General features: G+C 60.0%; 1 protein-coding gene across 1 annotated transcript in view; it reads right to left on the bottom strand.

Annotated features, from left to right (window-relative positions):
* The window catches only part of COL7A1 (collagen, type VII, alpha 1), a 32339-nt gene extending 4894 nt beyond the window's left edge, over positions 1–27445 (bottom strand). Inside the window, exons 1-103 of the mRNA XM_011939151.1 lie at positions 27414–27445; positions 27221–27306; positions 26488–26668; positions 25662–25821; positions 25481–25574; positions 25227–25388; positions 24900–25063; positions 24695–24824; positions 24476–24592; positions 24227–24373; positions 24023–24139; positions 23798–23947; positions 23589–23717; positions 22865–23008; positions 22651–22776; positions 22405–22548; positions 21785–21904; positions 21512–21655; positions 21055–21180; positions 20827–20973; positions 20450–20572; positions 19961–20107; positions 19589–19723; positions 19359–19502; positions 19141–19277; positions 18728–18854; positions 18497–18643; positions 18239–18411; positions 18105–18140; positions 17995–18021; positions 17848–17892; positions 17714–17776; positions 17194–17274; positions 17069–17104; positions 16893–16928; positions 16641–16712; positions 16456–16533; positions 16193–16219; positions 16058–16111; positions 15875–15937; positions 15713–15772; positions 15550–15585; positions 15283–15327; positions 15170–15205; positions 14770–14814; positions 14639–14674; positions 14484–14519; positions 14075–14107; positions 13871–13924; positions 13430–13489; positions 13305–13340; positions 13117–13197; positions 12980–13015; positions 12740–12784; positions 12438–12509; positions 12156–12200; positions 11887–11913; positions 11641–11670; positions 11444–11524; positions 11337–11372; positions 11226–11261; positions 11054–11134; positions 10777–10812; positions 10005–10067; positions 9873–9917; positions 7976–8011; positions 7868–7903; positions 7661–7756; positions 7507–7542; positions 7384–7419; positions 7233–7280; positions 6851–6886; positions 6610–6732; positions 6327–6527; positions 6195–6230; positions 6052–6114; positions 5785–5853; positions 5665–5709; positions 5476–5538; positions 5250–5294; positions 4881–4916; positions 4716–4751; positions 4539–4583; positions 4342–4374; positions 4200–4262; positions 4048–4083; positions 3889–3969; positions 3687–3755; positions 3528–3563; positions 3406–3447; positions 3157–3201; positions 3031–3075; positions 2272–2307; positions 2130–2189; positions 1883–1990; positions 1663–1734; positions 1487–1522; positions 1297–1356; positions 1156–1200; positions 902–937; positions 748–783; positions 615–671; positions 403–474 (exon numbers count right to left, since the gene is read on the bottom strand). Coding sequence (XP_011794541.1) covers positions 403–474; positions 615–671; positions 748–783; positions 902–937; positions 1156–1200; positions 1297–1356; positions 1487–1522; positions 1663–1734; positions 1883–1990; positions 2130–2189; positions 2272–2307; positions 3031–3075; positions 3157–3201; positions 3406–3447; positions 3528–3563; positions 3687–3755; positions 3889–3969; positions 4048–4083; positions 4200–4262; positions 4342–4374; positions 4539–4583; positions 4716–4751; positions 4881–4916; positions 5250–5294; positions 5476–5538; positions 5665–5709; positions 5785–5853; positions 6052–6114; positions 6195–6230; positions 6327–6527; positions 6610–6732; positions 6851–6886; positions 7233–7280; positions 7384–7419; positions 7507–7542; positions 7661–7756; positions 7868–7903; positions 7976–8011; positions 9873–9917; positions 10005–10067; positions 10777–10812; positions 11054–11134; positions 11226–11261; positions 11337–11372; positions 11444–11524; positions 11641–11670; positions 11887–11913; positions 12156–12200; positions 12438–12509; positions 12740–12784; positions 12980–13015; positions 13117–13197; positions 13305–13340; positions 13430–13489; positions 13871–13924; positions 14075–14107; positions 14484–14519; positions 14639–14674; positions 14770–14814; positions 15170–15205; positions 15283–15327; positions 15550–15585; positions 15713–15772; positions 15875–15937; positions 16058–16111; positions 16193–16219; positions 16456–16533; positions 16641–16712; positions 16893–16928; positions 17069–17104; positions 17194–17274; positions 17714–17776; positions 17848–17892; positions 17995–18021; positions 18105–18140; positions 18239–18411; positions 18497–18643; positions 18728–18854; positions 19141–19277; positions 19359–19502; positions 19589–19723; positions 19961–20107; positions 20450–20572; positions 20827–20973; positions 21055–21180; positions 21512–21655; positions 21785–21904; positions 22405–22548; positions 22651–22776; positions 22865–23008; positions 23589–23717; positions 23798–23947; positions 24023–24139; positions 24227–24373; positions 24476–24592; positions 24695–24824; positions 24900–25063; positions 25227–25388; positions 25481–25574; positions 25662–25821; positions 26488–26668; positions 27221–27305 — 7683 coding nt within the window. The 5' untranslated portion in view covers position 27306; positions 27414–27445. The remainder of the gene's footprint in view (positions 1–402; positions 475–614; positions 672–747; positions 784–901; positions 938–1155; positions 1201–1296; positions 1357–1486; positions 1523–1662; positions 1735–1882; positions 1991–2129; positions 2190–2271; positions 2308–3030; positions 3076–3156; positions 3202–3405; positions 3448–3527; positions 3564–3686; positions 3756–3888; positions 3970–4047; positions 4084–4199; positions 4263–4341; positions 4375–4538; positions 4584–4715; positions 4752–4880; positions 4917–5249; positions 5295–5475; positions 5539–5664; positions 5710–5784; positions 5854–6051; positions 6115–6194; positions 6231–6326; positions 6528–6609; positions 6733–6850; positions 6887–7232; positions 7281–7383; positions 7420–7506; positions 7543–7660; positions 7757–7867; positions 7904–7975; positions 8012–9872; positions 9918–10004; positions 10068–10776; positions 10813–11053; positions 11135–11225; positions 11262–11336; positions 11373–11443; positions 11525–11640; positions 11671–11886; positions 11914–12155; positions 12201–12437; positions 12510–12739; positions 12785–12979; positions 13016–13116; positions 13198–13304; positions 13341–13429; positions 13490–13870; positions 13925–14074; positions 14108–14483; positions 14520–14638; positions 14675–14769; positions 14815–15169; positions 15206–15282; positions 15328–15549; positions 15586–15712; positions 15773–15874; positions 15938–16057; positions 16112–16192; positions 16220–16455; positions 16534–16640; positions 16713–16892; positions 16929–17068; positions 17105–17193; positions 17275–17713; positions 17777–17847; positions 17893–17994; positions 18022–18104; positions 18141–18238; positions 18412–18496; positions 18644–18727; positions 18855–19140; positions 19278–19358; positions 19503–19588; positions 19724–19960; positions 20108–20449; positions 20573–20826; positions 20974–21054; positions 21181–21511; positions 21656–21784; positions 21905–22404; positions 22549–22650; positions 22777–22864; positions 23009–23588; positions 23718–23797; positions 23948–24022; positions 24140–24226; positions 24374–24475; positions 24593–24694; positions 24825–24899; positions 25064–25226; positions 25389–25480; positions 25575–25661; positions 25822–26487; positions 26669–27220; positions 27307–27413) is intronic.
* Between the last annotated feature and the right edge of the window lie 336 nt (positions 27446–27781).

Genomic DNA, 27781 nt, shown 5'->3' with positions numbered 1-27781 from the left:
ACGCCCCTCCCAGCCCATGCCATAGCAGGGTGGAGCTGGGGGCTGTAGTCCCCAGACTGGCTCATTTCTCAACCCAAGGACTCCAGACTCTTGCCCCTCCCTCTTATCACTGGGTTCCTCATCCCATCTGAAGCACCTTCAGATGGGGACACCCAAGGAGCCCCCTTCCTGTCCCTATAGGGCCCCTCATAGGGCTAGTGCACTGAGCTCTCCTAACCTCACACCAAAGCCTTGAGCCCTCCCTAGATCCCCTCCTCTCAGTCACTCCATAGTCAGCCACAGAACCCCTTCCCCCTGAACCCCAGAAAGTCCTCTCCTGTCCTCCCCTCCTGCCCTCACAGACGCTGTGGAACCCCCATAGCCACGGGACCCCACAGACAGTAACCACCCCCTTCCCCGTACCTTGTCACCAGGGTCCCCACTGTCTCCCCGAGGTCCTTTGTCACCATCCAAGCCCCGAGGCCCTCGTTCGCCCTGGGTTGGGTAAGAAGTCATGGTAAGGGGCTGAAGGTCCCTCACCCTCTGGGGGTGTGAGCTCTCAGATGCCGTGGGCCAGCCCCATGGGGTCCCTCTCGCACCCAGGGAAGACCCAGTCTGCATGTGGGCCCACTCACCGTGTCCCCTTTGGCACCCCGTGGCCCTGGAGGCCCCAGGATCACAGCGGAGTCTCCCTGAGGGGGCAGGGAGGAGTCAGAGGAGTTGGGAGCACCCTGGCCCCTGCCCTGCCCTCCCCATGCCCACACTCACCTTGTCGCCCTTTAGTCCTGCAGTCCCAACATCACCCTAGTGGGCGAAAGAGTGTGAGTCCCACCCAAACTGGGGAGGCCCCGGGCCTGAATTCTAATATCATGCAAGATCCACTCACCCATCCCAGTCACACCAGGCTTCCCCACATTCCTACCTTCTCCCCACGCTCTCCCCTGCTGCCAGGGGGCCCCTGTGTGAGAGAAGGCGACCGTGAGCTACAGGAACTAGGGCAGTGGAGGACAGAGGAGGATCGGGAGGAGGAGGGAAACAGTGGGGACCAGACAAAGGGGACACGGGTAGACAAGGAGGGCCACAGGGCTAGGGAGGATGGCAGAGAGTCCTGCGGCACAAAGGGCACAGGCAGGGGACTGAAGTCACAGCACTGTTACTTCCGCCAGCGGGACCCACCGTGAGTCCTCGGGGTCCCTCCTGGCCGGGGCGGCCATCTTCACCCTGGATGGTGACATTAAGTTCATTGACTCAGAGGTTAGAAATCTGAGGCAAGAGCTGGGATGAAGGGAGCTCAGCGGTGGAGAAGGACGTACGTACCCGGACGCCTGGCTCCCCACGCTCGCCTCGGGGCCCGGGCAGCCCTGCTCCAGGGTCTCCCTGGAGACCAACAGGACACCGGGGATCAGTGAGGGGAATCAGTGGGGGACGCAGGATCATGGGAGGTCAGTGGAGGCTGGAGGGGGTGACGAGGGCACAGGAGACAGCCAGTAGCACTTGTCCAACCTACCTTGTCTCCTTTGAGTCCAGAGGCCCCAGGTGGTCCCTATAGGACAGAGTGAGGTGAGGGTCCTGTGGGTCTCAAAGTGCCTCCCCCAACACCCCACAGTGTGGCCCGGCCCCCATCTTAAGTCCTCACGAGGACAGGCAATCAAACACGTGGGGCTTTAGGGCACCTCTACTCACCACTGTCCCCGGTGGTCCAGGTGGCCCCAAGGGGCCTGGAACTCCTTCTCTCCCTGGGGGGCCTGCCAGACCCTACCAGAAAAATGGAGCAAGAGAGGCAGAGAGTGACTTGGAAACCCTCCTACTCTCTGCCCCCTCAAGACTGGGAACCCCCAAAGCAGGGCCCTCTCCTCCCACCACAGATTCACCAAGCCCCTACATGCTGTTTCCAGTCCCTCACCCGCTCTCCGCTAGGGCCTGGCTGACCCATCTCTCCTCGAGGGCCTGTCTGACCCGGGAACCCAACAACACCAGGAGCACCAGGGGGGCCAGGGAGGCCCAGATCTCCCTGAAATCAACACAGCAAAGGGAGGGAATGGTCAATGCAGGACCCCTCCCAGGACTCTCATCAGAACTCCCTCTTCCTCCTACCTCCAGCGGCCGCCCGGCCCGCTGCCCCCACAACTGGTGATGGGGCATTGACTTACCTTCACACCTGGAGGGCCAGGCAGCCCGGGGGAGCCTGGGACCCCAACTCCTGGGTCACCCTTTGAGGAAAAGGGGCATCAGATCAAGCTCATGGAGTCTCAGGACCAGGACCCCAGCAGGGACCCTTCTGGGTACACATACCTTGAAACCTTTGGGTCCTGGAGCCCCTTTCTGACCCTAAAAGTCCCAGCAAACAGCATTTGAGAGGGTAGGAACATGAGCACAGAGTTCAGACATGGCCCAAAATATTCCCAGGGGAGCTCAGATGTGACCATGAACACATGGGAACTCAGACATGTGACCAAGAATTGGCTCACAGGAGCTCAGACATGACCATGGCCTGTCTCAGGATGGCACAGACAGAGGGACACTCAGATACGACCATAGACAGGTGGGAGTTCAGGCATGGCCACAGGCACACGGAGTCCACACACGAGTGCAGACATCTGGCTCCACAGACGTGAGTGCGGACACACGGGAGCTCAGAGGGGAACCCCAACACGTCCACTCCCGGGTGGAGCAGGCATGGCCACAGGCTGAACGCTGGCAGTCAGGGGCAGGGGAAAGGAGGACTGTAAACACAGGACCAAGGAGAGGTTCACAAGAACTCAGGGGTGTCCTGGGATCTGGGAGATCAGACCAGAGCACACATGCATGTCCAGATGCGGTGAGGAACAGACCAAGGACAGGCACACAGAAGCCAAGACACGGCGCCCAGAGCTCAGAGTGTGGAAGCCAACAGCCTGTGGCTCCCTGTGCTCCAGGGAGCAGGCTCCTGGATGTTGGGACATGCAGCCTGACTCAGGGGCTCAGACATGTGCCCAGGCCCAAGAGTGGCCCCTTATGCCCACCATCACCCCCCTCAGGCCAGGCTCACCCTTGCCCGGGCCCCAGACTCACATCTTCCCCAGGGTCTCCGGGCTCCCCTGCACGGCCAGCTTCACCCTGCAAAGAATGGCTGGAGAGGGGTGTCTGGACTGAGCCTTCTCTGCTCAGTACTCAGGTCCCGGGGCCAGCCCACCTCACCTTCTCGCCTCGCGGCCCTGGCAGTCCTCGGTCACCTTTGGCTCCCTGTTGACAGAGGTCAGGAGGCAACACAGGCATCAGTCACAGATGAGACTCCGGAGGGAGGCATGAGGCCAGGGCTCAAATATGGGGTCTACTATGAAAGCTGAGGGTCATGAGGGTGGCTAAACTATCGGTCAAAGGCCAGAAGTTGGGCCACTGGAGAGACAGGACCCCCAGAACTTCTGCTGTCAGAAGTTCCCTACTCACCGGCTCACCCACCAGGTCTCCAGCAAGGCCTCCAGGGGCTCCCTGGTAAGGGGGAGGGGTCAGTGGGATTCCTCGGCCCCCACCAATTGGCCCCTCCTCGCTGGCAGCCCCTACACACTCACCTTCTCTCCCTTTGCTCCAGGGAGCCCGACCACAGCCTGTGGGGAATGCTAGTGAGTTTCCTTCTCCTCCCCGCCCCCACCCTGCCACCCCCATGCGTTTGGAAGTAGGCTTGTGGGTGAGGCAGAGGAGTTACTGCAGGGGTCAGGGTCAAAGATCACCTGTCCAGGGGCCCCCGTGGGGCCAGGTTCTCCTTTAGGTCCAACAGGGCCGGGCAGACCTGGTGACCCCTGTGGCAGAGCAGCGGGAGGAACTCAGTGTCTCCACTACCACCCCTGCTGCCCCACTCCTCATATTCCAAGCTCACAGCGGGGCACCACACCCCACAGCAGGCCCGCAGCGAGCTGCCCCCAGAACACATACTGGCACACCAGGGCTCCCTCTGTCTCCGTCTTTTCCACCGGCACCATCTCGACCTGGGGCTCCCGGCTTCCCTGTCTCCCCCTGAGAGGGAGGAGCTCTGTCAGGGCTGCCTGCTGACCCCCGACCCCTGGAGCCCAACCCTTGACCCCCAGAACTCACCACTTGTCCAGGCAAACCTGGAGACCCCTGTGGACCCTGAGGGAGAACAAGTAGGATGTCAGGGTAACAAGGGACACACGAGGACATGAGAGAACATGGGCCCCAAGGAGTGAAAACACAGTGTCCCTGCAGGGGCCACAGGGCTCACTCACCACAAGGCCCGAAGGCCCGGGGGGACCAGGAAGTCCCACAGCTCCAGTAGGTCCAGGCAGGCCCTGGAGGAAGAGAAAGTTCAGGGCAGTGCCAACACCCCCCATCTCCCTATGACCCTAACATGTGAGCTAGGCCACTCACCCGTCCTGGGGGTCCTGTCTCTCCAGGCTCCCCCTGCAAACAACCCAGAGACTGCATGAGCAGAGCCCACACGGCCAGGGCTCCTGGAGCTCAGCCTCATGGCAGGAGATGACAGCCCAGGAGGTTGGCACACACTACCCCGGGCATGGACATGGCTCAAAGGAGCCTCCTCCTCCCATCCACACACCTAGACTCACCTTCAGGCCAGAGGGTCCCTGGGGTCCTGCAGGGCCAGCAAGACCCTAGAGAAAAGGGTCAAGGGCAGGGAACAGGGCTCAGGGATTAACACAGAGAAGGCGTGGCTCATCAGTTGTGGCCGATGCCTACCCCATCCCTTCCAGACCCTCACCAGGCAGTGCTCCCTGGTCACTCACCGGGGCACCAGGTGGTCCAGGGTCTCCATGACCACCCTGTTGGGGAGACAAGGAGTCCGATGAGTGGGAGTTAGCCTCGCCCCACCAGGGAAACTCAGGCAGTACTGCTCATTGGGGCAGGGCACAGGATGGGGGCAGGACAGGTGAAGGTTCTTGGGTACTCACCGCTGGGCCGGGGGGTCCTCTTGGACCCTGCAGACCCTACATAGAGAGGGCACTGATGAGCCTCAATCTGGGCCTCACTTGGGCCTGTTCCCAACCTCTGGGGCTTTTACCTTGGGGGTCAATTTCCATACCTCACCCTTTCCAGTCACAGATAACACCTACACATGGACTGCCTCTCACAGATAGCACACATGGGCCTGCACACACACATCCACGTACAACCACACACACACAGACACAGGCACACACAGACAGGCACACACAAGCAGGCACACACAAACACACACACACAGACATGCACACACACAGCAGCAGCAGCACCTAGCGGAGGGTCCAGAGCCTGGGCCGGGTGCTTCAGCCACCACTCACCGGCTTCCCTTCAGGCCCAGCCACACCACGCTCTCCTGGTAGACCCTGCAGAGAACAGGTTTCAGGCCTTAGTTTCCCAGTTCCAACTTCCCCTCCACCCACCATCCCCCTTGACAGAGTCAGGACTCAGACATTCCCAGGCAGTGCAGACCCCAGCCCTGCACGTAGGACAACACATATGAGAGCCACCTTCTTGCACATGTGTGGCTGTTGGGCAAGGACTTACCAGGTTGCCATCCTGGCCCCTCGGTCCAGGCTCTCCCCGGTCTCCTTTGATGCCTGGCACACCCTGAAGGCAGAGTGTTGTGCCCTGAGCCCCCAGTCACGGCCACGCACCCAGGTACTTAAGCACATCACCTCTCATGTGCCCCCAGAAAGGAGGGGGACTCTATGGAAGTGTGGGGAGAGGTCTCACCCTGTCTCCTTTGGGACCTCGGTCACCATCGCTGCCCGGCTCCCCCTGTGGGGATGAGATGTCAAGTCAGTCCCTAGTGCCACGGCAGAGGGTGGCCCCGAGCTGAACCCACACACTGACCTTAGCACCCTTGAGTCCAGGGGGTCCCTGTTCTCCAGAGAGTGCAGGACCTGGCCCATCCACAGACACCTAAAAACACAAGGTCGCAGGGGAGAGATGTCTCTGTCACAGAGGCATGGGCAGGTCATCACAGATCTTAGGATCACAGAGGGTTACAGGGTCAGAAATTCCAGGGTTATGTCACACACTACCATATTTCTGGGGACCAAGCTAAGGGTGGCTTCCTGGTCACCAGTCACAGGCTTAGGGCAGAGATGGGGTGATCACCTTGGGGCCAGGGGGTCCAGGGAGCCCAGGGGTTCCAGGGAGGCCAGGAGGGCCATCTCTGCCCTGCAGGAAACAAGAAAATGGGGTGGCAGCCCCAGCACAGCCTCCAGGCAGCCTGCCCCACAGAGTCCATCGCAGCCCACCTGTTCTCCACGTTCTCCTTTCTCTCCCCGTTCTCCCTGAAATGCAAATAGCGGGTGAGGCCCAAGCCCATGGGGGGTCCCACCCCTCCCAACCCCTCTTCCCTTACTCTCCCGGCCAGCCCCCAGCCTCACCCTCTCTCCTGGCCTTCCTGCCTCTCCCACACCCCCAGCCCTGCCTGGGAGCCCGGGAATACCAGGCTTTCCAGGCTCCCCGGCAAGGCCAGGAGGTCCAGGGGGGCCCCTCTCCCCAAGGGCCAGGCCAGGTGGCCCCTGAGGGCCAGGGTCTCCACGGTCTCCCTTCAGCCCGCGTTCTCCAGGAAAGCCGATGGGGCCCTGCAGGAGTTGAAGAGAGAATGCTGGTTGCTGTACAGCTACACTCCCACGGGGTACACCCCACTGAGCCACCCCTGCTCACCTCCTTGCCTGGGGAGCCCCGCTCGCCTGGGTCCCCCTTGGGGCCTCGACGCCGTTCGGGCACAGGCAGGAAGCTACCAGAGCTCTCATCCCAGGTCTCCACGATCTCCCGCAGGGCAGACAGCTGAGGGACAGCAAGAGGTCAGAGGAGCGGGGTGCATCGCTGCAGCTCCCATGCCTGTGGGCCCCGCTAGGCCCAGGGGCCCCCACTTGCCCCTACCCCCAGCCCCTAAACAACCCACCTTGATGCCAGCAGTTTCCAGCAACCGATCCACGTTCTAGGGACAAAGGCTGGGTGAAGGGCTGCCCGTGACAGAGAAGCTCCTGCCTTCTGCTCCACGCAGCCTCAGGAAAGCACCTCCACGCCCTTTTCCCCAGGCCTCTTGCCCAGAGCACCCTTTAGCACTTGGCTGAGGCATGGCTGGAGACCCCTGAGAGCCCCTTTCTGGCATGTCCCCACTGCCCAAGTTCCCTTGAGTGTGGGCTACAAGAACCCCAATGGGGCAGGGCACTGAACACACAGCACAGAACCTATGGAGCCTCGTGGCAAGGGGAAGGGGATGGTGAGGTGGCCCCCATGGGCATGCAAAACAGAATCAAGGGGACTTCCCAAGGCTGGCTCACCGGCATACTTCCAGGCTCTCCTCGCAGGCCACGCTCTCCAGGGAGGCCCTGGAAAGATGAAGACAAACCGCTAGGAACCAGCCTATGGGCGTGCATGTGCACATGTGGGTGCTGTGGCTACCTGGGCGTGTGGAAAAGGTGGGGGCCTCACCTGCTCCCCTTTGGATCCAGTCTCCCCACGGTCACCCTGAAAACAAGAAGGACCAGGTGAGGAAATGACCCCCAGCCTGGTCAGCCCCTCATCACGCCCCCTACCCAACATCCACACACTTACCTTGGGGCCCGTGCCTCCTGGAACACCAGGAAAACCCTGAGATATGGCAGAACACAAAGGGGTCACACAGGCCCATGGCTTCCCGGGAGGGTTACCCATGAAAACGTAATGGCTTCTAATGCTCTCAAGTCCCAGAATGACCCAGGACACTCACCTGGCCAGGAGGGCCCACTGGCCCTGGGAGGCCTGGAGGGCCCTGGGGTCCAAGGATACCAGGAACGCCACGCTCACCCTTGGGGCCATCACGACCCTGTGAGGGATGCAGTCAGCATCAGGACCCTGAGACCTCAGAAAAGAGTGGAGTCATATCCCCCAGGGTCAGGGTTAGGGGTCAGAGGTTGCAGAAAACTCCAACACTCACTTCTCTCCCAGGGGCACCTGAATCTCCTTTCTCTCCCTAAGGAAAACAAGGATGCTTCAGACATGGCTCCAAGCACAGACCAGAGAGACCCCGGGTGGGGGACTTTACCTTCCTCCCGTCTTCTCCAGGGTCCCCAGGTTCTCCCTGTGGGCAGAGGACTCACATCAGCCCAAACATTCACTTGTGTCTGACTGCAAGACACTATCTTGGCAGATTTCAGATGACTGTGACTGTATTTCTGTGCCTGTAGCTCCATGGCTGTGTATGTCTCGGAGCATGGCCTGTGGCCGTCTGAGTGAGCTGCTGCATGTCTAAGGGTGTGCCTGCGCAGCCCTGCTCACCCCAGCAGGCAACTGCACACATGTCCTCTGTCTCTGGCTCTCTAGAGGTAGCTCCACATTCATGCATCTCTGGGTTGGTGATTGTCCACATGTCCTGGGTGTGTGCATATCCATGTGTGTCTTAGTACATGTACCCATGGGTCTGGGTGTCCTGGTCTGTTTGCACATCCTGGCCCATGTCTGCATATGGGCATGGGCTTATACATGTCTCCAAAGGCCCCCAGTGCCTTGTGTCTTGGGGCCTATGTCTTGGCATCTGTCTGCAACTCGTGTGTAGCTCAATGTGTATGACCATAAGCCTGTGGGTGACGATATAAAGTCATGTGCCCGCATGTCATAGCACATGTCACAGGTCAGAGCCATCCATGTGTGTCTCACCATGTCTCAACACAGGTCCACATGCAGTCTTGGGTCGATGTCTGAGCACATGAGTCTGGGTGGAAGTGTCTGGGTGTCAACGTGTCTCTAAGTGCCTCAAATGTGGCTTCACACTAGTGTGTTTGTGCCTGTTGACCTGTCTGTGGCTCTTCACCTGTGCCTATGGCTGTGGGTTATCTGGGCATGTGTCAACCCCAACCCATCCTGGCACAAATTGGCCCATTCACCTAACCCCTATGTGTCTGTGAGGCTGCATGTGCGTGCATATAGAACTATTTTTCCAGGCCTGATGCTGTGGCTCACGCCTGTAAACTCAGCACTTTGGAAGGCCGAGGCAGGCAGATCACCTGAGGTCGGTTCCAGACCAGCCTGACCAACATGGAGAAACCCCGTCTCTATTAAAAATACAAAATGCGGCCGGGCGCAGTGGCTCAAGCCTGTAATCCCAGCACTTTGGGAGGCCAAGACGGGCGGATCACGAGGTCAGGAGATCGAGACCATCCTGGCTAATACGGTGAAACCTCGTCTCTACTAAAAATACAAAAAACTAGCCGGGCGAGGTGGCGGGCGCCTGTAGTCCCAGCTACTCGGGAGGCTGAGGCAGGAGAATGGCGTAAACCCGGGAGGCGGAGCTTGCAGTGAGCTGAGATCTGGCCCCTGCACTCCGGCCTGGGCGACAGAGCGAGACTCCGTCTAAAAATACAAAATGCGGCCGGGCGCAGTGGCTCAAGCCTGTAATCCCAGCACTTTGGGAGGCCGAGGCAGGCAGATCACCTGAGGTCGGTTCCAGACCAGCCTGACCAACATGGAGAAACCCCGTCTCTATTAAAAATACAAAATGCGGCCGGGCGCAGTGGCTCAAGCCTGTAATCCCAGCACTTTGGGAGGCCGAGACGGGCGGATCACGAGGTCAGGAGATCGAGACCATCCTGGCTAATATGGTGAAACCCCGTCTCTACTAAAAAATACAAAAAACTAGCCGGGCGAGGTGGCGGGCGCCTGTAGTCCCAGCTACTCGGGAGGCTGAGGCAGGAGAATGGCGTAAACCCGGGAGGCGGAGCTTGCAGTGAGCTGAGATCCGGCCCCTGCACTCCGGCCTGGGCGACAGAGCGAGACTCCGTCTCAAAAAAAAAAAAAAAAAAGAACTATGCTTCTGGATGCATCTGTATGTCTGGGCCAGGATGCATGTGTCTGCACGTGTGCCTCATGTGTTGCTAGAGATCTTGGCTGTAGGTTTGCTGGCGTTTCTTGGCAGGTTTTGCCGCAGTTGCCCTGGACACACTCACGTTTTTTCCATTCAGGCCAGGTTTGCCATCCTCGCCTGGCTTTCCCTGTGGGAACAGATCACTGGTCAGATGTTGGGGATCAGGCAAGGGTAGTAAGGGGGAAAATAGGGTAACATGAAAGTCTGGACTCACCGGTAATCCAGGAGTACCAGAGGGGCCAGGGGGGCCCTGTTCTCCACGGAGGCCTGGAAGCCCCTGGAAAAAGTATTTGTTAAGATTTATAGCCAGGCGCGGTGGCTCACGCCTGTAATCCCAGCACTTTGGGAGGCCGAGACGGGCGGATCACGAGGTCAGGAGATCGAGACCATCCTGGCTAATATGGTGAAACCCCGTCTCTACTAAAAAATACAAAAAACTAGCCGGGCGAGGTGGTGGGCGCCTGTAGTCCCAGCTACTCGGGAGGCTGAGGCAGGAGAATGGCGTAAACCCGGGAGGCGGAGCTTGCAGTGAGCTGAGATCCGGCCCCTGCACTCCGGCCTGGGCGACAGAGCGAGACTCCGTCTCAAAAAAAAAAAAAAAAGATTTATAGGGCCTCTGAGATATCCCTTGGGGCATACCCCATGGACTAAGAGGACCCCAATAAGATCTCCCTCTAGGGTAGAGACCCCCAGGACTGGGAGGTCCCATTGAGATCCCTCAGGCACAGACCCCATGGATGGGGGGGGCCCTGCTGATACTCCCAAGGGAAGAACTCCCAGAACTTGGAGGGCCTATGAAGACTCCCAAGGCAAAGAAGGTCAGAAAGGGGGATTCCACTAAGACCTGTCTGCCAGGGACCGAGACCCTCCCAAAGGCAAGGGTGAACCAACGCCCCCCGCTCTCCTGACGCTGTCACTATGATGATCTGGTCGGAGCTTATGCAAACCCCTGAGTTACCTCTGTCCCAGCATCTCCCCTCACTTACGTCTCTCCCTGGGTCCCCAGCTTTGCCTGCAGCACCCTGAGGAGAGACTCAAAGTCAGTTCATCATGTTCATGGGGTCAGGGGCTCTAATCCCTGTAAGCCTAAGGCCTGCATGGCAACAACGCGCCCCACCCAGGCAGGGCTCTGGGAGAAGACACAGACAACATGTCTGGCCCCAGAGCTCGTCAAGGCCAAGACCAACCAACGAGGCTGGGGTCTAGGGCCCACATGTGAAGGGATGGGGGAGGGGACAACCAGGCAGGACTACCAAGACTCACATTCAGCCCAGGGGGCCCGGAGGCTCCTGGTTTCCCATCCAGTCCGCTCCGGCCATCCAGCCCAGGGGGACCCCGGTCACCCTGTGGAAAATAGAGTGGTAAGAGGCCACCAAGGCCAAGGTGGATCTGATAACCCAGGCTCATGCCCTGAGAAACCTCCACACCCTCTCACCTTTTCTCCTGCTGGGCCTCGGACACCTGGGTCCCCCTGGAGGGAACAGGGTCAGATAAGAGGTAAGCGCAAGATGGGGACTCGGCAGACGGGGCAAAGTGCATCACTCACCTGTGGGCCTGGGGGCCCGCGAAGCCCATCTATGCCCTGAAGATAGGGGAGGAAGAAATCAGAGTGGGCCCTCCCACACCTGCACCCCCAGGACCAGCCATACTCACCCTATCCCCAGGGGCTCCAGGGAGGCCAGGGTCGCCCTTCGGCCCTCGAGGACCCTCTTGTCCACGGTCCCCAGGCTCTCCCTGTGACAGAGATAAGCTTGCTGAGGAACAGCCTTGAAGCTAAGCCATGCCCAAGGTAGAACCTGCCGGGAGGGGCACTGGGGTCTTTCTTACCCTCCACCCACAGACCCTAATACCTTCTCTCTTGCCCCAGGTCCTGTGTCTACCTGTGGGGGGAATGGCCAGTGAGAAGAATGGCTCAACAAGGGGAAGAGTGGTTGGCGAGGGGATACAGGGTCTGTGAGGGGCTCCAGGGATCTGTGGAGGTTTCAGAGGGGCAGTGGGGGAAGTGGGAATTAGTGGAAGGAACGAGGGGACATGACGTGGAGCCAAAGGGGCAAGTGAGGGCAATGACAGAGGACCAGACCCAGTGCAGCCCTTACCAGACGTCCCGGGAGTCCTGGGGGACCCTGGGAAAGGAAACGATTATAGTCAACAGGAAGCCTCAGGTCCCAGGCCATGGCTCTGGTTTGCTCCAGGCTCAACTCTGTCCCCAAGTTCCCCGAAGTACCCCAATACCAGCCCCCAGCAGGCATGGGTGGCCATCCATGCTTCCCACCTTGACCTCCAGACCCCTCGTCTGAAGGCACGCTGGCAGCAGTGCCAGGGGACCCTCCATCCTTTCTGAGCCCAGGACACCAGCCCTACTCACCGGCTCCCCACGGTCACCCTTGGATCCAGATGGTCCAGGGCTGCCCTGCAGAAAGGCAGGGGTCAGGACCACTCAAGGTGGGCAGCAGTTTGGGGGAGCTTTGGAAGCACCATGAGGACTCATGGGAATGTTGGTAGGCTTCAGGTGGGTGTGATGCAGGGGTCACAGGAAGTGAAGATTGGGAGGGTTTAGCATTACGGGGTTAGGGGGTAGGATCAGGTGTTGGGAATTGACTGGTTGGAGGGTTAAGGTTGGGGTGAGGAGTCATAGATTGGGACTCACATTTTGTCCATCCGCTCCAGGATCTCCCTGGTTTCCCTTCTCACCCACAGGCCCCCGAACTCCAGGTGCTCCCTAAGAAGAGTAGCTGGCCTCAGACAGACCCTCCCAGTATTTTGCAGGTGCCCCCGTGACCCCCTACACTGCCCCAGGCTCCCCATCACTCCAAAATCCACATCAGAGGTTCCCATCACCCCATGTCTCCCTGCAGGGCCTCCCATCACCCCTTAGCCCCCCTCAGCCTTTCCTATCACCTTCATGCCCACCTCCCATCACCCCTGTTACTTCTTTCTGCCAAGACTCACCCGAAGGCCACGCTCGCCTGCTTTTCCAGGCAAACCTGGGTCACCCTGGTGACAGAGAGAAAAGTCCTACTGCACAGGGGAGTCAGGATCTAACTCACTCAGGGAGAGGGGACGGAGAAGGGCCTGAGCAGCAGCTGGACAGGAGGCAAAGAGTGGATGGATGGTCTGGTGGAGCCCCAGCCCACTGGGATCCTAGTTCAAGGGTAAAGGATCAGAAACCACAGTGGGAAGAAGTCTCACCGGAGGACCCTCGTCACCTTTCTCTCCAACTTCACCCTGTGAAACATGAGTGTCAGCCCTGGTTTCAAGAACCCCATGATGCTGGCAACAGCCCTACTCCCTTATCCGCCGTGACTCCCCCGGCTCCAGCCTCTTACATCTCGTCCTCGGGGGCCAACAGGTCCTGGGGGGCCAGGCCGCCCAGGGTCTCCCGTCTCTCCAGGAGGCCCTGAGTCACCCTGTGGAGGAGGCAAGAGGGAGGTGATGCAGGATGCTCAAAGCAGGCAGTCCTCAAGGGGAGGGGACCCCAGAAGCCTTGAGGTTGCCCAGGGTCATGGGTACTCACTGGGGGTCCTGCTCTGCCAGTAAGGCCAATGGGACCCTGAAGGGAATAGAAGGGGGATAGGATTTAGTCAGGGTCCTACCACCTCATCTCCCTCTGTCACAATCCCCACTCTGACATTGATTCACCCGGTCTCCAGGGTCTCCCTTGGGGCCAGGGTCTCCAGAAAGAACCAAGCCAGGTGGGCCCTGTGGATGGAAGGATAACAAGTCAGAAAGACAACCTCTACCAACCGCCCGCTAAACACTTCCCTTCACGGGCCGGGCGCAGTGGCTCACGCCTGTAATCCCAGCACTTTGGGAGGCCGAGACGGGCAGATCACGAGGTCAGGAGATCGAGACCATCCTGGCTAACACGGTGAAACCCCGTCTCTACTAAAAATACAAAAAATTAGCCGGGCACGCTGGCGGGCGCCTGTAGTCCCAGCTACTTGGGAGGCTGAGGCAGGAGAATCACTTGAACCCAGGAGGCGGAGCTTGCAGTGAGCCGAGATCCCGCCACTGTACTCCAGCCTGGGCAACAGAGCGAGACTCTGTCTCAAAAAAAAAAAAACGCTTCCCTTCACTTACCCGTTCCCCTTGGACTCCGGTAGCTCCTCTGGGCCCAGCAGGCCCCACATCTCCCTGGAGGTGACAAAGACCATCAGTGTTAATCCCAGGCTCCAGTTAACCCCCTGACCTAGCAAGTCATGTGACCCTCAAGTCCCCTACATAGACCCTATGACCTAGACCTCAACTCTGTAGAAACCTCCCCTTGCCCCATACCAGGCTTACCTTTTCTCCTTTGGGTCCAGTGACAGCAGGTCCCTGAAAACAAACAGGACAGATACAGCTTGGCCTTGCCTTGGGGTTGTATGACCAAAGTCTTCATTGGAATGGAGGTCACATGGAATTCAAAGTCATACAGCTCAGTCCCCACCCAGAAGTCACAGGGTCACCGCTGATAGCAGGGAAGGGGTTATACGAAATGGACTGACACAAAGAGCTCATGACCTGCATGGCGGTCATGGGGTCACAGGATCATAGCCAGGAGTCTGGAGGCAGATTCTAGCAGGTGAGCCACAGAGCTCCGAGACTGCTCACGGGCCCAGCACTGTGGAATCACAGCCCAGATAGTGTTCTATAGGAGGATCACTGCTCAAGGGCTGCGCTGTGCTCAGAGCCCCATCCTCCCATCACTCACCACCACTGCAGGGTCCCCAGGACGACCAGGCTCCCCCTGTGGAGAGAAGATAGGAGCAGGGACAGGTCAGGGAGTCACCTTGGAGCCCCAAATCCCAGTGTCCCACCTGCCACACCCCTAGTACCAGATAGTACCACCCCCAGTTGAGGACCCACCTTCTCTCCTTGGCGGCCGGTAGGTCCTGGTGGCCCCTGAATGTAGAGAAAGTGGGAGTCCAGGAGGCGAAAGGAAAGGGGAGGGACACACAAAAGTCCCACTCGTGGTCCCACCACAGTCACAGACTCACTTCAGGACCCTCTGCTCCAGGACGTCCAGCAACCCCTGGCAGCCCCTGGAGGAGAGGAAGGGAAGAGCTGTGCAGGTGGGCGGGGATGGGGGATATGGGCAGGGCTAGAGGCTGGGCTGGGGGCTGGAGAGGGGTCAGGGAAGATTGGGATTTAGGTTGGCAGGGGTCAGACTTGGCAGGAGGACAGAGACCAGGTCAGTGAAAGTCAAGGTCAGTTCAGCAGGGTCACAGATTTAAAGCCAGGTCCCTGGGGCTGAGGGTTAGAGCCTGTATCAGCAGGGATAAGGGGTCACTGAGGAGGGGTAAGGAGCAGGGGCAGTGGGGGTCAAGGGCAAGAAGCCATAACCAGAAAGGGCACAGCCAGGTCAGCTGGTATGAGCATTGCAGCCAGTGGGCTCACCTGGGATCCCGCTGGGCCTGGGGGTCCACGTTCGCCCTGATGGAATGGAAGAGGTCAGAGCTGAGTTGGGCCAGATCCTCCAGGGCCCTTGGAGCCCCCCAGGTTGCACTTACCTTCTCTCCAGCCTCACCCAGGGGCCCTGGAAAGCCCCGGTCACCCTGAAGACAGAGGGTGAGAGAACGACAGAGAGAGAGGGAGGGTTGGTGGGGGGCTTGAATGTCAAACCCCAGACAAGGGGTCTCAAACTCCAACCATCCCCTCCAAAACCACAACCTCTGACCTGGAGGGAACTGTTATCTCCTGATCTTCCAGCCTCCCCTAACACCACGGGGAGCCCGGAGTAGCACCCCTCACACCTCAGTCCCCCAGCTGGTACTCACTTTGGGGCCAATAGCTCCAGGAGGTCCCCGTGGGCCCTGGAAGGGATGAATTTGGGGGTTCAGAGATTTGCTTTCGGGCATGAGGATGGAGCAATGGTTGACGATTGAGGTGGGGGCTGGAGCTGTGCCCACCACATTCAGAACCCCTGGCCCCTCCACTCACCCGCTCACCCGGAGACCCAGGTTGTCCTGGGAGGCCTGTAGCTCCATCCTCAGAGTCACCCTGAAGGAGATATGCACGGGTGGGAAGACCGAAGGGAGGCCCTGCCCCTAGCACCCAGCCTCCCACCCCAGAACTAGGATATCATCAAGTCAGGCTTCCTACTTTTTCTCCTTTCTCTCCAGGGGGGCCAACGGGGCCTTGGGGTCCAGGGCTTCCGGGAAGACCCTAGGAGGAAGTGAGTAAAAATGTGAGCCAAGAACCATGAAGCCCAGCACCCAACCACTGCCCCAGGAGAGACCCACAGCCCTGAGCAGGGCCCCCAGCAGAGCCTCAAGGCCCACTCACTGGCAGCCCGGGCTCCCCGGGAGCAATGCCACCTTCACCTGGTCCAGGGGGACCCTGGGAGAGAACAGCAGGTCATGGAATGAACAGGGGAATCAGACTCTAAGCCACCCCCAGCACAACCCGTCCCTCACTTACCTGCTCCCCACGATCACCTTTGTCACCCTAGAAAACAGATGATGACCCCATGACCCTGGGCCACACCTCACTCCCAAAGATACCAGGAGGGATGAGGGTCAGGGGGTCCAACTGGATTACAAGGATCTTGGGAGAACTGAGGCATCATGGTGAGCATGGGGGTGATCAAAGGGTCACAAGAGCCAGAGGAACTGGTAGGGGTTATGTGGGTTCAAATGGGGTCACCAGGTCTCTGCATCACATGGCACTCATGAGGTTGTCACCTTCACGGATGTTCCAGGAAGCCCTGGGGGGCCACGGGGTCCTGGGTCCCCCAGTGGTCCACGAGGTCCAGGGGGGCCCTGATGGAGGAGACAAAGTATAAGGTGCAACCCCACAGACCCTCCTCTCACCCCTCGTGTCGGTACCCCCACTACCCATCACTCGCCACCTCATACCCTGGACTTACCGATGGTCCAGGGTCCCCTTTCCGCCCAGGAAGCCCAGGTCCTTCGCCTCCAATGACTTGTCCGGGAGCCCCCTGTAGGGACAGAGATTCAAGATGGGCAGGATTCAAGATATGGGGGCCTTGAGCTGGAATAAGCCCCTAGACACGTCCCGCTATTCCTATTCGCGCCTTAGGCCCTGCACAGGGTCTGGTGTGGGGCAGTCCTGCTCCTCCCTGGGACATCTCGGCCGCCTCCCTTCCCCCTTCACCTACCGGCTCCCCCTTTGGGCCTCGAGGTCCTTGCTCTCCCTGAGGACCAAACAGAGCAGAGGGTGGTGCTTGGGCTCAGGTGAGTGTCAGCATGGGCACTGACCTACCACCCCAGGCTCCCGCCCTGTGGAAGAGCCCTGGGAAGACACTTGGAAAGCAAAGAAGGGAGGGCGCCTTACCGGTTCCCCACGAGGGCCAGGCAACCCTGGAGAGCCCTGCAAATGGAGGCCAGAGGCAGAACAGTCGGAGCCACCCACCCACTCAGGCAGCGCCCACCCTGACCTGCAGGGCAAGGCTTGCTTACCTTTAGGCCAGGGGCTCCAGGGGTCCCAGGAGTCCCGGGGCGGCCAGGGCTGCCTGGACGCCCATCTGCTCCAGGGAAGCCCTGAGGAGGTGAAGAGGTCAGGGCAGGAAGGGACCCTCCCCGAAGGCCCCTGGTTTGCTGGAGGGGCCTCACCGCATCAACAAAGGGTCCCCTACCTCACTGGCCCCCAGGTATTATTGGGGGTGGAAGAGTGAGGCAGAGAGTGGCCCCTCAGAGCTGCACAGAGTCCAATTCCAGGCACAAGGGCAGTGACAAGGCAGAGGGCTTCCCTGCCTCTGGGACTCAGAGCTGCTGCTCAGGCTCTGCAGAGGGGCTAGAAGCCCCCCTGGCCCTTCTACTTCAGAGTGTCCCCTAAAGTCTCTGCGGTGGTTTATAACCTCCAGCTGGGCTTCTAGGAATTTCCGATGATTCGAACTCTGCTTACTCCTTCTCTCTTGTAAAAACCCTGAGAAAGCTTTGAGGAGTGCCTCAGAGAAACCTCGATGGTCCCCACACTCACCCTTTCGCCCTTAGCAATGGCACTTCCAGGGGGCCCCTGGGGGCCAGGAGCACCAGTCCTGCCCTGAGAGAAGAGAGCAGGTTAGGTGGTGATAAGCCAGTCAGGGTGCAGGGACAGATGTGGGGGGCACTCACCGGGAGGCCAGGGTCGCCAGGAGGCCCAACTTGTCCTCTCAGGCCCTAGGAAGGGTGATCAGTGAGACCTGTGCTGCCAACCTCCCCTGCCCCACTGACACCCAACCCATTCTCTATTCCACCCCCCCCCCACACAGGGGCACTCACCATTTCTCCAGGTCCCCCCTTCTGGCCCTGGGGAAAGACAAGTCAGATGTGGGTCAGAGTGGCTAGCCCCAGGTGCAGCTTCCGCCCACCTCTCGTCGCAAGACTCTTACCTTTGGACAATATACTGGGCAGGGCTCTGGCCGGGGCTGTGGACATAGGGTCTCTTTGAGGTTGAACATTTCTACCAAGAACCCCCAGATCCCTTATTTTCTACCACCCAGTCCCCCAGAGGCCTCTTCCAAACCTGAGTAGTGAAGGATGCCTGACACAGGGCTGCGGCCAGACCACTGACTGCCCGGTCCAGGCTTGGCCCATCATCCACGGCGAAGAAGGTCTGGACAGAGTCCATGCCCGGCACCAAGCGACGCAGCTGCTCTGGGTCTGCTCCAGCCATTCCCAACATCACCACTTTAAGCCCTAAGGTGGGGTCCAGTGGCTGCTTGATAGCTCTGTCAGGGCCACCCCTATTCCCAGACCCTTTCCCCATCAGCCTACTCCTTACCAGCAGCCTGGGCCTCACGGATGGGGCTGAATATGTCACCTCTCAAGGGTTCATCCACTAGCAGAACCATCACCCCTGGCACGTGCTGGCGGCGCCCAGGAGCATCTGGTGCCAACACGTATCTGTGAGCTGTGACCACGGCTGTGCCTGGAAGGAAGGACATGTCAGAACCCTGGGGCACCAAGCTCCCAGTGGATAGCCCCAAGAGTCCATGCCTGCTGCAGTCCTCACCCAGGTTGTTCCCACTTGGGTCCATGTAGGGCATGTCACGGATCCTTTGCAAGATAATGCCAAGGTCATAGGACCCATTCAGGGGGAACAGTGGGGAGGGCCGGTGACTGTAAGACAGCAGGCCAACCTGGAGTGGAGGGAGACACAGAGCCTGAGGAGGATGATAGAGCAGGGATGGGGGTGCACAGAGCCTGGAGAAACACATCAGGGTGTGTGTGACCAAAGCCTGACTATCTATTAGGGAGTCAGCAGTGACGGCAGGATAGGAAGCCAGGCAGCAGGTGAGATCTGGAGCCTGTGGGAGAGCTGGGAGAATGACTGAACCTGTTGGGTGGTCAGGAGATGGTAACTGGCATGGAGCCTGGGTGGGGGGCCACAGGGAGAGGTAGGAATCTGGTTGCCCAGGACCAAACCTGAACCGCCTGTGGCCCAAGAGGCCCAAGTGCCGACACCAGACGCTCCAGGACCCGCCTCGTAGCCTCCGCACGGTGAGCATTGTCTTGAGTGGCATGTGGTAGGAACACCACATCCGCCAGGCCACGGGGACACACTGCAGGAAGGGGAACAAGTTACTGAAGCGAGCAGCCCACCCAGACACACCTTTCTGCCCTTCCCACTATGCCCGCCATACCTGGCGTCTGTGTGACGGATGCCTCAGGACCCTGTACACCATCCAGGACAGGCGTCAGGGAGAATATGTAAGAGACGCCAGGCTCTAGCCCTGTCACCCGCTGGGAGCTTGAGATCCCTGGAAGTGTCTGCGGGGCCCCAAGCACTTATGTAGGAGAGAGAACTTAATTAAAAATCGGTCTCCACAGAGCCCCAACTGCCAGCCCACCCCAACCCTGGCCTCCCCCTCACCCTGGCCAGGGCCTCTGAGTGGCCGCCAGGATAGGATGTAGCTGGATGCCCTGGACACTGGGGTCCAGGCCAAAGTCACCGAGTCGATCGAGGTGTCCACCACACGTAGTTCAGTGCTTGGAACACGAGGTGACTCTGAAGGAGGAATGAAAGATCGAGGATCAGAGGTTGAGTCCTGAGAACCCAGAGGGGAGAGAGATCTGAGATCCTGGGTCGGGTTTGTCTTATTGAAGCGTCATGAGAGGTCATGCTGGGGTCACCCAGGGTCAGAGGGTGAGGGGTGGGGGTACAGGAGTCACTCAGAGTCGGGGTGCAGGAAGCCAGGGTGGGTCATCAGTAGGGGAGGAGCACGCCAAGGTCAGGCAGGCTTACCAGTGCGCGCAGTCACGTCTGCAGAGGGCTCTTCTCCAGCCGGCCCTAGGACGCTCAGCCTCACGCGATACTGTGTGGCTGGCTCCAGCCCGTCCAGGTGATAGCTGTTGAGCTCGGGCCCCAGGACCCGGGACTGTTCTTGGCCACCTGGGGCAGGTGTGAGGGTGGGGGCCAAGAGCATGTGGGAGAGTGACACCTGGGGGCATTAAAGGGCCCGCCCACCTCACTGGCTCTGTTAACTGGGTCCACCCTCCTGACTGATCTTCCTCATCCTCACTGACTCTGCCCACTTTACGGACCCTGCCAGACTGACCCTCCATGAACTCACTGATCCCGCCCACTTCATTGACTGATCTTACCTACTGTCACTGATCTCGCAGACCCCCAGTGACAGACCCCACTCACTGTCACTGTCCTCACCTACCTCGCGGCGTCTGCCACAGCCTTGCCCCCATTGGTTCCTAACCTCCTCCCAGGGACACCCCTCACCCTCTGGTTGCCAGCGCAGAAGGAAGCCCTGCACTCCGGGCACCGGCTCCCAGCGCAGCCTCAGCGAGTGCTCCCCGCGCTGCACCACGTGAAGCGTCCCTAGGGCTGGCGGAGCCTCAGGCGCTGGAGAGAAAGCTCAGGAATCAGGGAGGCTCTGCCCCAATGGCCCCTGTGCCAACCCCAGGCCCACCCTGGCACACGCACCCCACCCAGCCAGCCCCTCTGCCTATCCCAGCCTTCACCTTCCCTCCTCTTAGACCCCGCCCCCAAAGGCTCACTACCAGTCCTGGTCCTTTCTCCAATCTGGAGCACAAGCCCCGATCCCCAGACCATCCACACCACCCAGCCCGAGGCTCTCCAGCTCATGCTCTGCCTACGCGTGGTGACGACAATGGAGACAGGTGTGCCCTCGCGGTCCCCGACAAGTGCAGTCACTCGCACTGAGTAGCTGACTCCACCTTCGAGACCCCGGATCTCTGCAGAGTCCGTGTTTCCTGGGAGTACCTGGTGTCTCATGGGGCCGCCTGGCCAGGTGGGCATAGAGCAATGGTTAGGGGTGGGCAGTCCCAGCCAGGAAGGATAGGGGTGGCCTCAGGGAGCCATACCTTCACTCCGGCCCCAGGCCAGTCGGTAAGCTGTGGCCCCAGTGACCCCTACCCAGGTGATCCGCAGAACGTCGCTGGAAGCATTGAGGATCTGCAGCCTTGACACACGACCCACAGGCTCAGGGGCTGGGGACAGAGGCAAGGTAAGGGGTCTGGCAGAGAACAGAGTGGTAGTGCAGGCATGGTTGACACGGGGGTAATCTGAAAGTCAGTGTGAGGTTAGTGTGGACAGGTCGCTGTAGGCAGCCCTGAGAGGGAGGAGGTCAGTGCCTTGGGGTGGGCAGTGTGGGGGCCACCAGGAGGTCACCATGGGTGGACACTTAATCAGTGCGGGGTGGGTCAGTGTGGACAGGACAGTCACTGAGCAGGGGTGTGGAGGCAGCTGGGCAATCAGGAATACACAGCAGGGCAGGGTAGCTAATTCGCTGTGGCTAGCAGTTGGTCAGAGTCCACTCACCAGTCCTGACAACCACAGAGGCAGGGGGCCCATCCACACCAGCCACATGGGCCCTTACATGCACCGTATACTCAGTATCTGGCTCCAGCCCGTCCAGCTCAGCCACCGTGGCCTCCCCAGAAACCAACTGGGATTTCTCTGGGCCTAGGAGCAGGGATGGAGGTAACTCCAGGGCTAGTCAAACTCTGTCCCCCAGAGCCCCACCTGGACCCCCAATAAACCCCCAGCCCCCATTCCACCCTGACCTGCCCCCTCCCAAACCCCAGTCCCCACCGTGGGCTGAGTGCCAGGAAACCCTGTATCCTGTGGCGCCAGGAACCCTGGTCCAGGTAATGGTGACAGATGAGCTGCCGGCCTGAGTCACATGGACTGTCCTCACTGGGCCCAGTGGGTCTAGTGGGGAGAGGCAATGGGGGGTCTGCTGGAGCAGGCAGGAAGGAGTGGGGCTATCTGATACTGATAGGGGAAGGCGATGAGAGTCTAACAGAAAACAGGAATCTGATAGAGGAGATGGTGAATAGGTCCAGTGGAGAAGTGGGGAGATGGAGGTTTCAGGAAGCAGTGAGGGGGTCTGATGGAGGAGAAAGTGTAAATCTCAGAGGAGATTTGGGTCCAGCAAAAAAGGGGTGGGGGTCTGAGGGCTGAGGTGGTGGAAATTTGAGGGCAAAGACTGTGGGAGTCTTCGGGGAGAAGCGGGGGAATCTGAAGATGGGAAGGGCTTAAAAGGAGACAGCTGAAACTGAAGGGGAAGCAGAGTCTCTGAGGGAGGAGGGAGTAGGAATCTGAAGGGGGAGGCAGGAGTTCTGGGGAGTAGCAAGGGTCTGCAAGGGAAGGCATGGGGGTCTGAAAGAGCAACGGAGGCAGAGAGTCAAGGGACGGGGGCAGGCCCTGACCTGTTTGAGCCACGATGACCGCAGCGGGGCCCTCCTCTCTCCCTCGCAGTACAGACACAGCCACCTGGTAGGTGGTTCCAGGCTGCAGCCCTGTGATGTCTGTGACAGTAGAGTCTGGGGGCAGTGTCTGGCTGGACTCTGGACCTGAGGTCAGAGGGAAATGCTGGCATGGCTCCTGCCTGTCCCCTCCGGCCCCCATGCCCTCATTGGTCCCTTCAGCAGTCCCCCCACACACTCCACACTGACCACTGCCTGTGCTCCAGCTAATCCGAAATCCACTGGCTCCAGGGACGGGTCCCCAGGCCACCCTCACTCTCGTAGCATCTGACACCACAACCCGCAGCCCTGGAACAGCAAGTGGGGTTTCCGGCTCTAGGGGTTAAACACAGACGTCAGAGGTCAGAACCAGGACCAGAGTGAGGCAGACAGCTGTCCTCCACAGGCTTCCTGTAGTGCTCACCCCGGCGGACAGTGAGGACACTGGCACTGCCCTCACGGGGACCCACTCGAGCAGACACCCGCACAGTGTAGCTAAGCCCAGCCTGAACGTCATCCAAGTCGAACGCTGTCTGACTCCCGGGAAGCACCAGGATCCGCTCAACCCCTAAGAGAGAAGTCAGCATAGGTGGGCAGGGGTCAGAAAGAGACAGGGACGTGGGACGATGGCAGTGATGGACAGGGACACAGAGCGAGAAGGGCCATGGAGGTGGGGATGTGGGGTGGTGGGGACCAGAGAGATGGGATATGGCTGAAAAAAGTGAATGCAAGACAAGGACATAGGATGAAAGGGGCCAGTGATGATCAGGGACACTGGAGGACAGGGGTCCGTGGGATGCTGGTATGCAGGATGACAGGAGCCAGTGGACTGCAGTGAGAACTGATGAGCTGTTGACAGACACTGATGTGGGATGGCAGAAGGCAGGTGATTGAGTTTGTGGCTATGCAGAGTCGCAAGCTATGGACAGGGGTGTGGGGCAGGGAGGAGATTGGCTGGGGCAGGGTAGGGGCAGACATACCCTGTGACACTTCAGGGCTCAATGCCATCCTGGGAAGCAGATGGATAAGGAGACAGGGAGGAGACTATAGGGACCCAGTTGTGAAAGGAGAGGGCTGGAGGTACACTCAGACCCCTCAGGCTGGAACTTCAGTGTGTGTGGTGGGGGTGCTGGTTGCATCCACCTTACCCTGGGTGCTGCGCACAATGATGCGGTACTGGGTGGCACTGGGGACTGGGCTCCAGGACACTCGCACCCGCTGCCCGGGCAGCTCGGTGGCTTGCAGGTCCATCACAGGGCCCACGGGCAGCTCTGGTCCTGTTGGAGAGCACAGCATAGAGGCAGCCTGGGGCTCCGACACCTCCCCCACTCACTGGCCCAGCCCACAGAGCCCTCACCAGTGGGAACCACAGTTGCAGGGGTGGCCACTTCGCGGCCCTCCAGCAGGGTGTAGAGTGTGAGGCGGTACTCTGTGCCCGGCTGCAGCCCATCCAACTGGTAGCGGGTCACATCAGAGGGCAGCACCACCTTCTGTGGTGGCTCCAAGCCTGCAAGATGACAGGGTCAGGCCAGCTGAGGCCATGCCCTGACCCTTGCCTGTCCATCCCTTCCCCCACACTGACCAGTCTCACGCCGCCATTCCAACCGGTAGCCACGGGCCTCAGGCACCAAGTTCCAGGAAAGGAGGATGGATGTGGGGCCCAGGATGACCGGGCGCAGGGTCTGCTCAACAGAAGCGTCTGCCCAGGGCACATGGGATGTCAGTTGCCTCCGGTCCTTGCCCTGCCTGCCCGTCCCAGCCTGACGAAAGTGCCCAGCCTTCTTACCAGTGCGAGCCGTCAGGGAAGCGGTGGGCCCCACACTGTGGCCAAACAGGGTGCTCATGGTTACTTCATAGTCCGTGCCAGGCTCCAAGTCACGCAGCAACACTGAACCTTGCCCAGGGCCCAGCTCCTGCTCTTGTGTGGGCCCACCTGCATGGGGGGCACCAAGAGGCCAGTGGGCCTTGCAGACACAGGACTCTACAGTTTTGTCTGAGGTGCAGGGACTCCCCTCAGCCCACATCTCTCACTCACCACTGAGGACCCGCCATGTCACACGGTAGCCAGTGGCACCTGACACACTCCGCCAGGCCACCAGGAGGCTGTGGGCTGTGGTATTCTGGATGGTCAGTTCCGGCCCCTCCAGGGCAGCTGGGGGAGAGTCCCACCAGGGATTCATGGAGTCAGGAGTGGGAGGGGGTACTGGGGTGGGGAGTTAGGTGAATGGGGTCAGAGGCTGGCAGAATTGCTCACTGGTCCGAGCTGTCCCGCTCACCGCCTCCCCGATGCTGTTGGCGTAGAGGGCAACCACAGTCACTTGGTACTCCGTCAGTGGCCGGAGACCCTGCAGCCACACGCTGGTCTCACCAGCTGGGATGTTCACCTGCCCAGGGCCAGAGGTCACTTTATCTTGCCCAGCCAAGTCCCCAGCCACCACCTGTCACTCCTGACATCCTACCTCCTGCCGCTCGCTCGACAGTGGCTGTCCCAGCCCCATCAGAGGAGTATACTGGACCTTGTAGCCAGTCACAGGGCCACTGGCCGCTGTCCACTGTACTCTCAAGGATTGGCTGCTTGGCTCAGACAGCACTAGGTCTCGTGGAGCAGAGGTTGAGTCATCCGCTGGGAATGGGAGATCAGGGGATCAGGCAGGAGGATTGGGGTGGGCATGTATGGTGCAGAGTTGGGGTTAGGGTCAGGAGCACATAGGATGGAATCAGCACTCCCAAGTAGGGGTTGGGGTCCAGGGTCTAGGTCGGGGCACACTATGTAGGCAGGAACTCACGAGGCCGGGTCACAGGCACGCCACCAGCAGTTGTGCACACTCTCCGGGAAACGAGGGGCAGTAGTGTCCTCAAGATGCTGAAGTCATTGACGAAGAAGAAGAAGTCACTGGTGGGTTGTGAGGCAACTCGCTTCAGCTCCTCAGGGTCGGCATTCTTGATCCCTGAAGTGACAACCAGTCAGGACTCAGTCACCCACATGCTCTCTGACCGCTCCCACTCCCCAGCTGACCTGTCATCCCTGCTCAGTCCTTACCCACAGTAAACAGCTTGACCCCCTGCCCCTTCAGCTTTTGGGCAGCTGTGTCCACCAGGTCCTGGGACTTCCCATCTGTGATCAGGATGCAGACCTGGGACAGGTGCAGGGGTCAAATCATGGCTCCCCTGAACACTTCATTTGGGGTCATCTTGGGAGGCATGGAAGGGGTAAGGATCACCTTGGGGACACCAGGTCGGGCCAGCTGGGGCAGGAAGACACGGTCAGCCACATGGAGAATTGCAGCCCCTGTGCGAGTGTTGCCCCCTTTGTAGCTGAGCTCACGGATGGCGCGGATCACATCACCCCCAGAGCCAAGTGCATCCAGGCTGAACTCTGTCCTGTTGGAGGGTAGGGGTGGCAACAGGCTAGGACTCAGGATCTCTTCTGGCCCTGGCCTTGAGGAGGCCTCTAGGGTGAGGGTTATGGGTATCAGGTTCTCTTGAGAGGTCCCTTCATTCTGTGATTCTCCACATCCACTTTCCTCTGGAACCCCCAGGTTAACAAACTCCCCAGGGGCTCCTTTGTGCACCATCTGCAGCTGGGCCTGGGCAGGCCTGAAGGAGCCCTTAGGGGCTCACAGTCTGTGGGAAACAAGATGCTGCTTAATTAAATAATTGCAGAAGGAGGGGTCCAGATGTAGGAAAGTGGATGCTGGCCAGATGGAGCGCCTCTGGTGAACGGCTGCAGGGGTTAAGAGGCTAGAACATGAAGAGTCCAAAAGGCATGGGGGCCCCCTCCTGGGCTCCCCATCTCCAGCTCAGAAAACACAGCCTGTCTTGCACCTTCCTGTCTTGCAATAGCCTGGAGGTGCTTCAGGGCATGAAGGTTCTACCTAGGGAATCCTTACCTCTGTCTCCAGAGGAGGTCCTGGCTAGGGGGTCTCTAGGTTCCCCAAAACTTGTTTCCGGAAAGACCTGGTCTGAGGTTTCCCGGGTCTCCTCCCTCCCTGGGGAAGGGGTCTTGGTGGGATCCCGTGGTCCCCAGCCCTCAGGGCCACTACTCACCGTGGGTCATCACTGTACTGCACTGTGGCAAAGCGCACACCCTGTGCACTGGCTGCTCCAGAGAAAGGCAGCACCAGCCCTTCCAGAAAGCTGCGGACCTCGCGGAAATTGCTGCGGCCAATGGATGAGGAGCCATCCAGTAAGAACACAATATCAGCGGCGTAAAGGCGCGTGCAGGTCACTGGGGCGGGCAGAAGAGATCAGGGCCTCTTCTCGGAGGCCAACCACCCGCCTCCCCGCACGGTGGCCTCGGTGGGACTTGGGATGGTGGGGAGAGTAGGCCTCATCTTATGCAAACCAGGGCCCAGTCGGCCTGAGCCTGGGGGCCTTGGAGGGAGTCGAGCTGGGTGGGTCCCAGAGCAGACTCCCGCGGGGGGTTGGGGTGTGCGGGGGAGGGAGAGTCGCCAGCACGGGTGTGGACTTGGGACTGAGGTCAGCCTCTAGGGGCCGGCGCGGATTGACATAAGGCAGGGGACCCCGCGTGCACACAGGGAGCCAGAATTTGAGTCGGAACAGGATAGGAGGCAGTTTAGGGAACCCAGCACCGACCGCGGAGGGTTCGGGGAGTCCCAGAATTAGGAGGATTCCTCGGGGAGTCGCGGAGTTGGCTGGGTTGTGGGCGGGGGGTGTCGGGGATGAAGGCCGAGTGGAGCGGAGGGTGACACGGTGCAGTGCCCCAGGCCAGGTCCTCCCTTGCGGTGCCCCGGGCCGGGTCCTCCCTTGCGGTGCCCACCTCTCTCCCTGTGCTGGGCTCGCACTCGGGGCGCCCCTGCCAGGATCCCGGCGCAGAGCGCGGCCACCAGAAGCCGCAGCCTCATCCTAGTCGGTAGAAGCAGTCAGCTGGGACCCCCGCCTCTGCCCCTTGCTCCCCTGTGGCCTTGGCGGGTCCGAGCCCAGCGCCCCTCCAGCCCGAGTCCTGGTCTTGCCTGCTCGTCCGCCCGCTCCCGCCGCCGCCGCTGCAGTCCCACGGGCAGAGCAGAGAAAAGTCCCTGATCTCGGGGGGCGGAGCGGCAGGCGGGGACCCAGGCACCCGCCCTCACCCACATCCCTGAGAGGTCGCCGCCCCCACCAACCCTCCCCCAGACAAACGATATGACGCACTTAACTATAAACCCACCGACCCCCCTTGGCTTCCGGGAATTTCCCAGAAGGTTCTCCATGGACAGATGCTGGGGGAGTACCCCTAACTCCATCTAAGGTCACAGGTCTTGGCTGCTTTAGGTCAATCACAGTGACCAGGCTGAGGAGTGGACAGGTTCCTGCAGAGCCACAAGGCAGCAGCGCCGTGGGGGGT

This window comes from Colobus angolensis, unplaced genomic scaffold, assembly GCF_000951035.1.
Source record: "Colobus angolensis palliatus isolate OR3802 unplaced genomic scaffold, Cang.pa_1.0 Scaffold18, whole genome shotgun sequence".
NCBI lineage: Eukaryota > Metazoa > Chordata > Mammalia > Primates > Cercopithecidae > Colobus > Colobus angolensis.
This window is presented reverse-complemented; position numbering and strand designations above follow the sequence as displayed.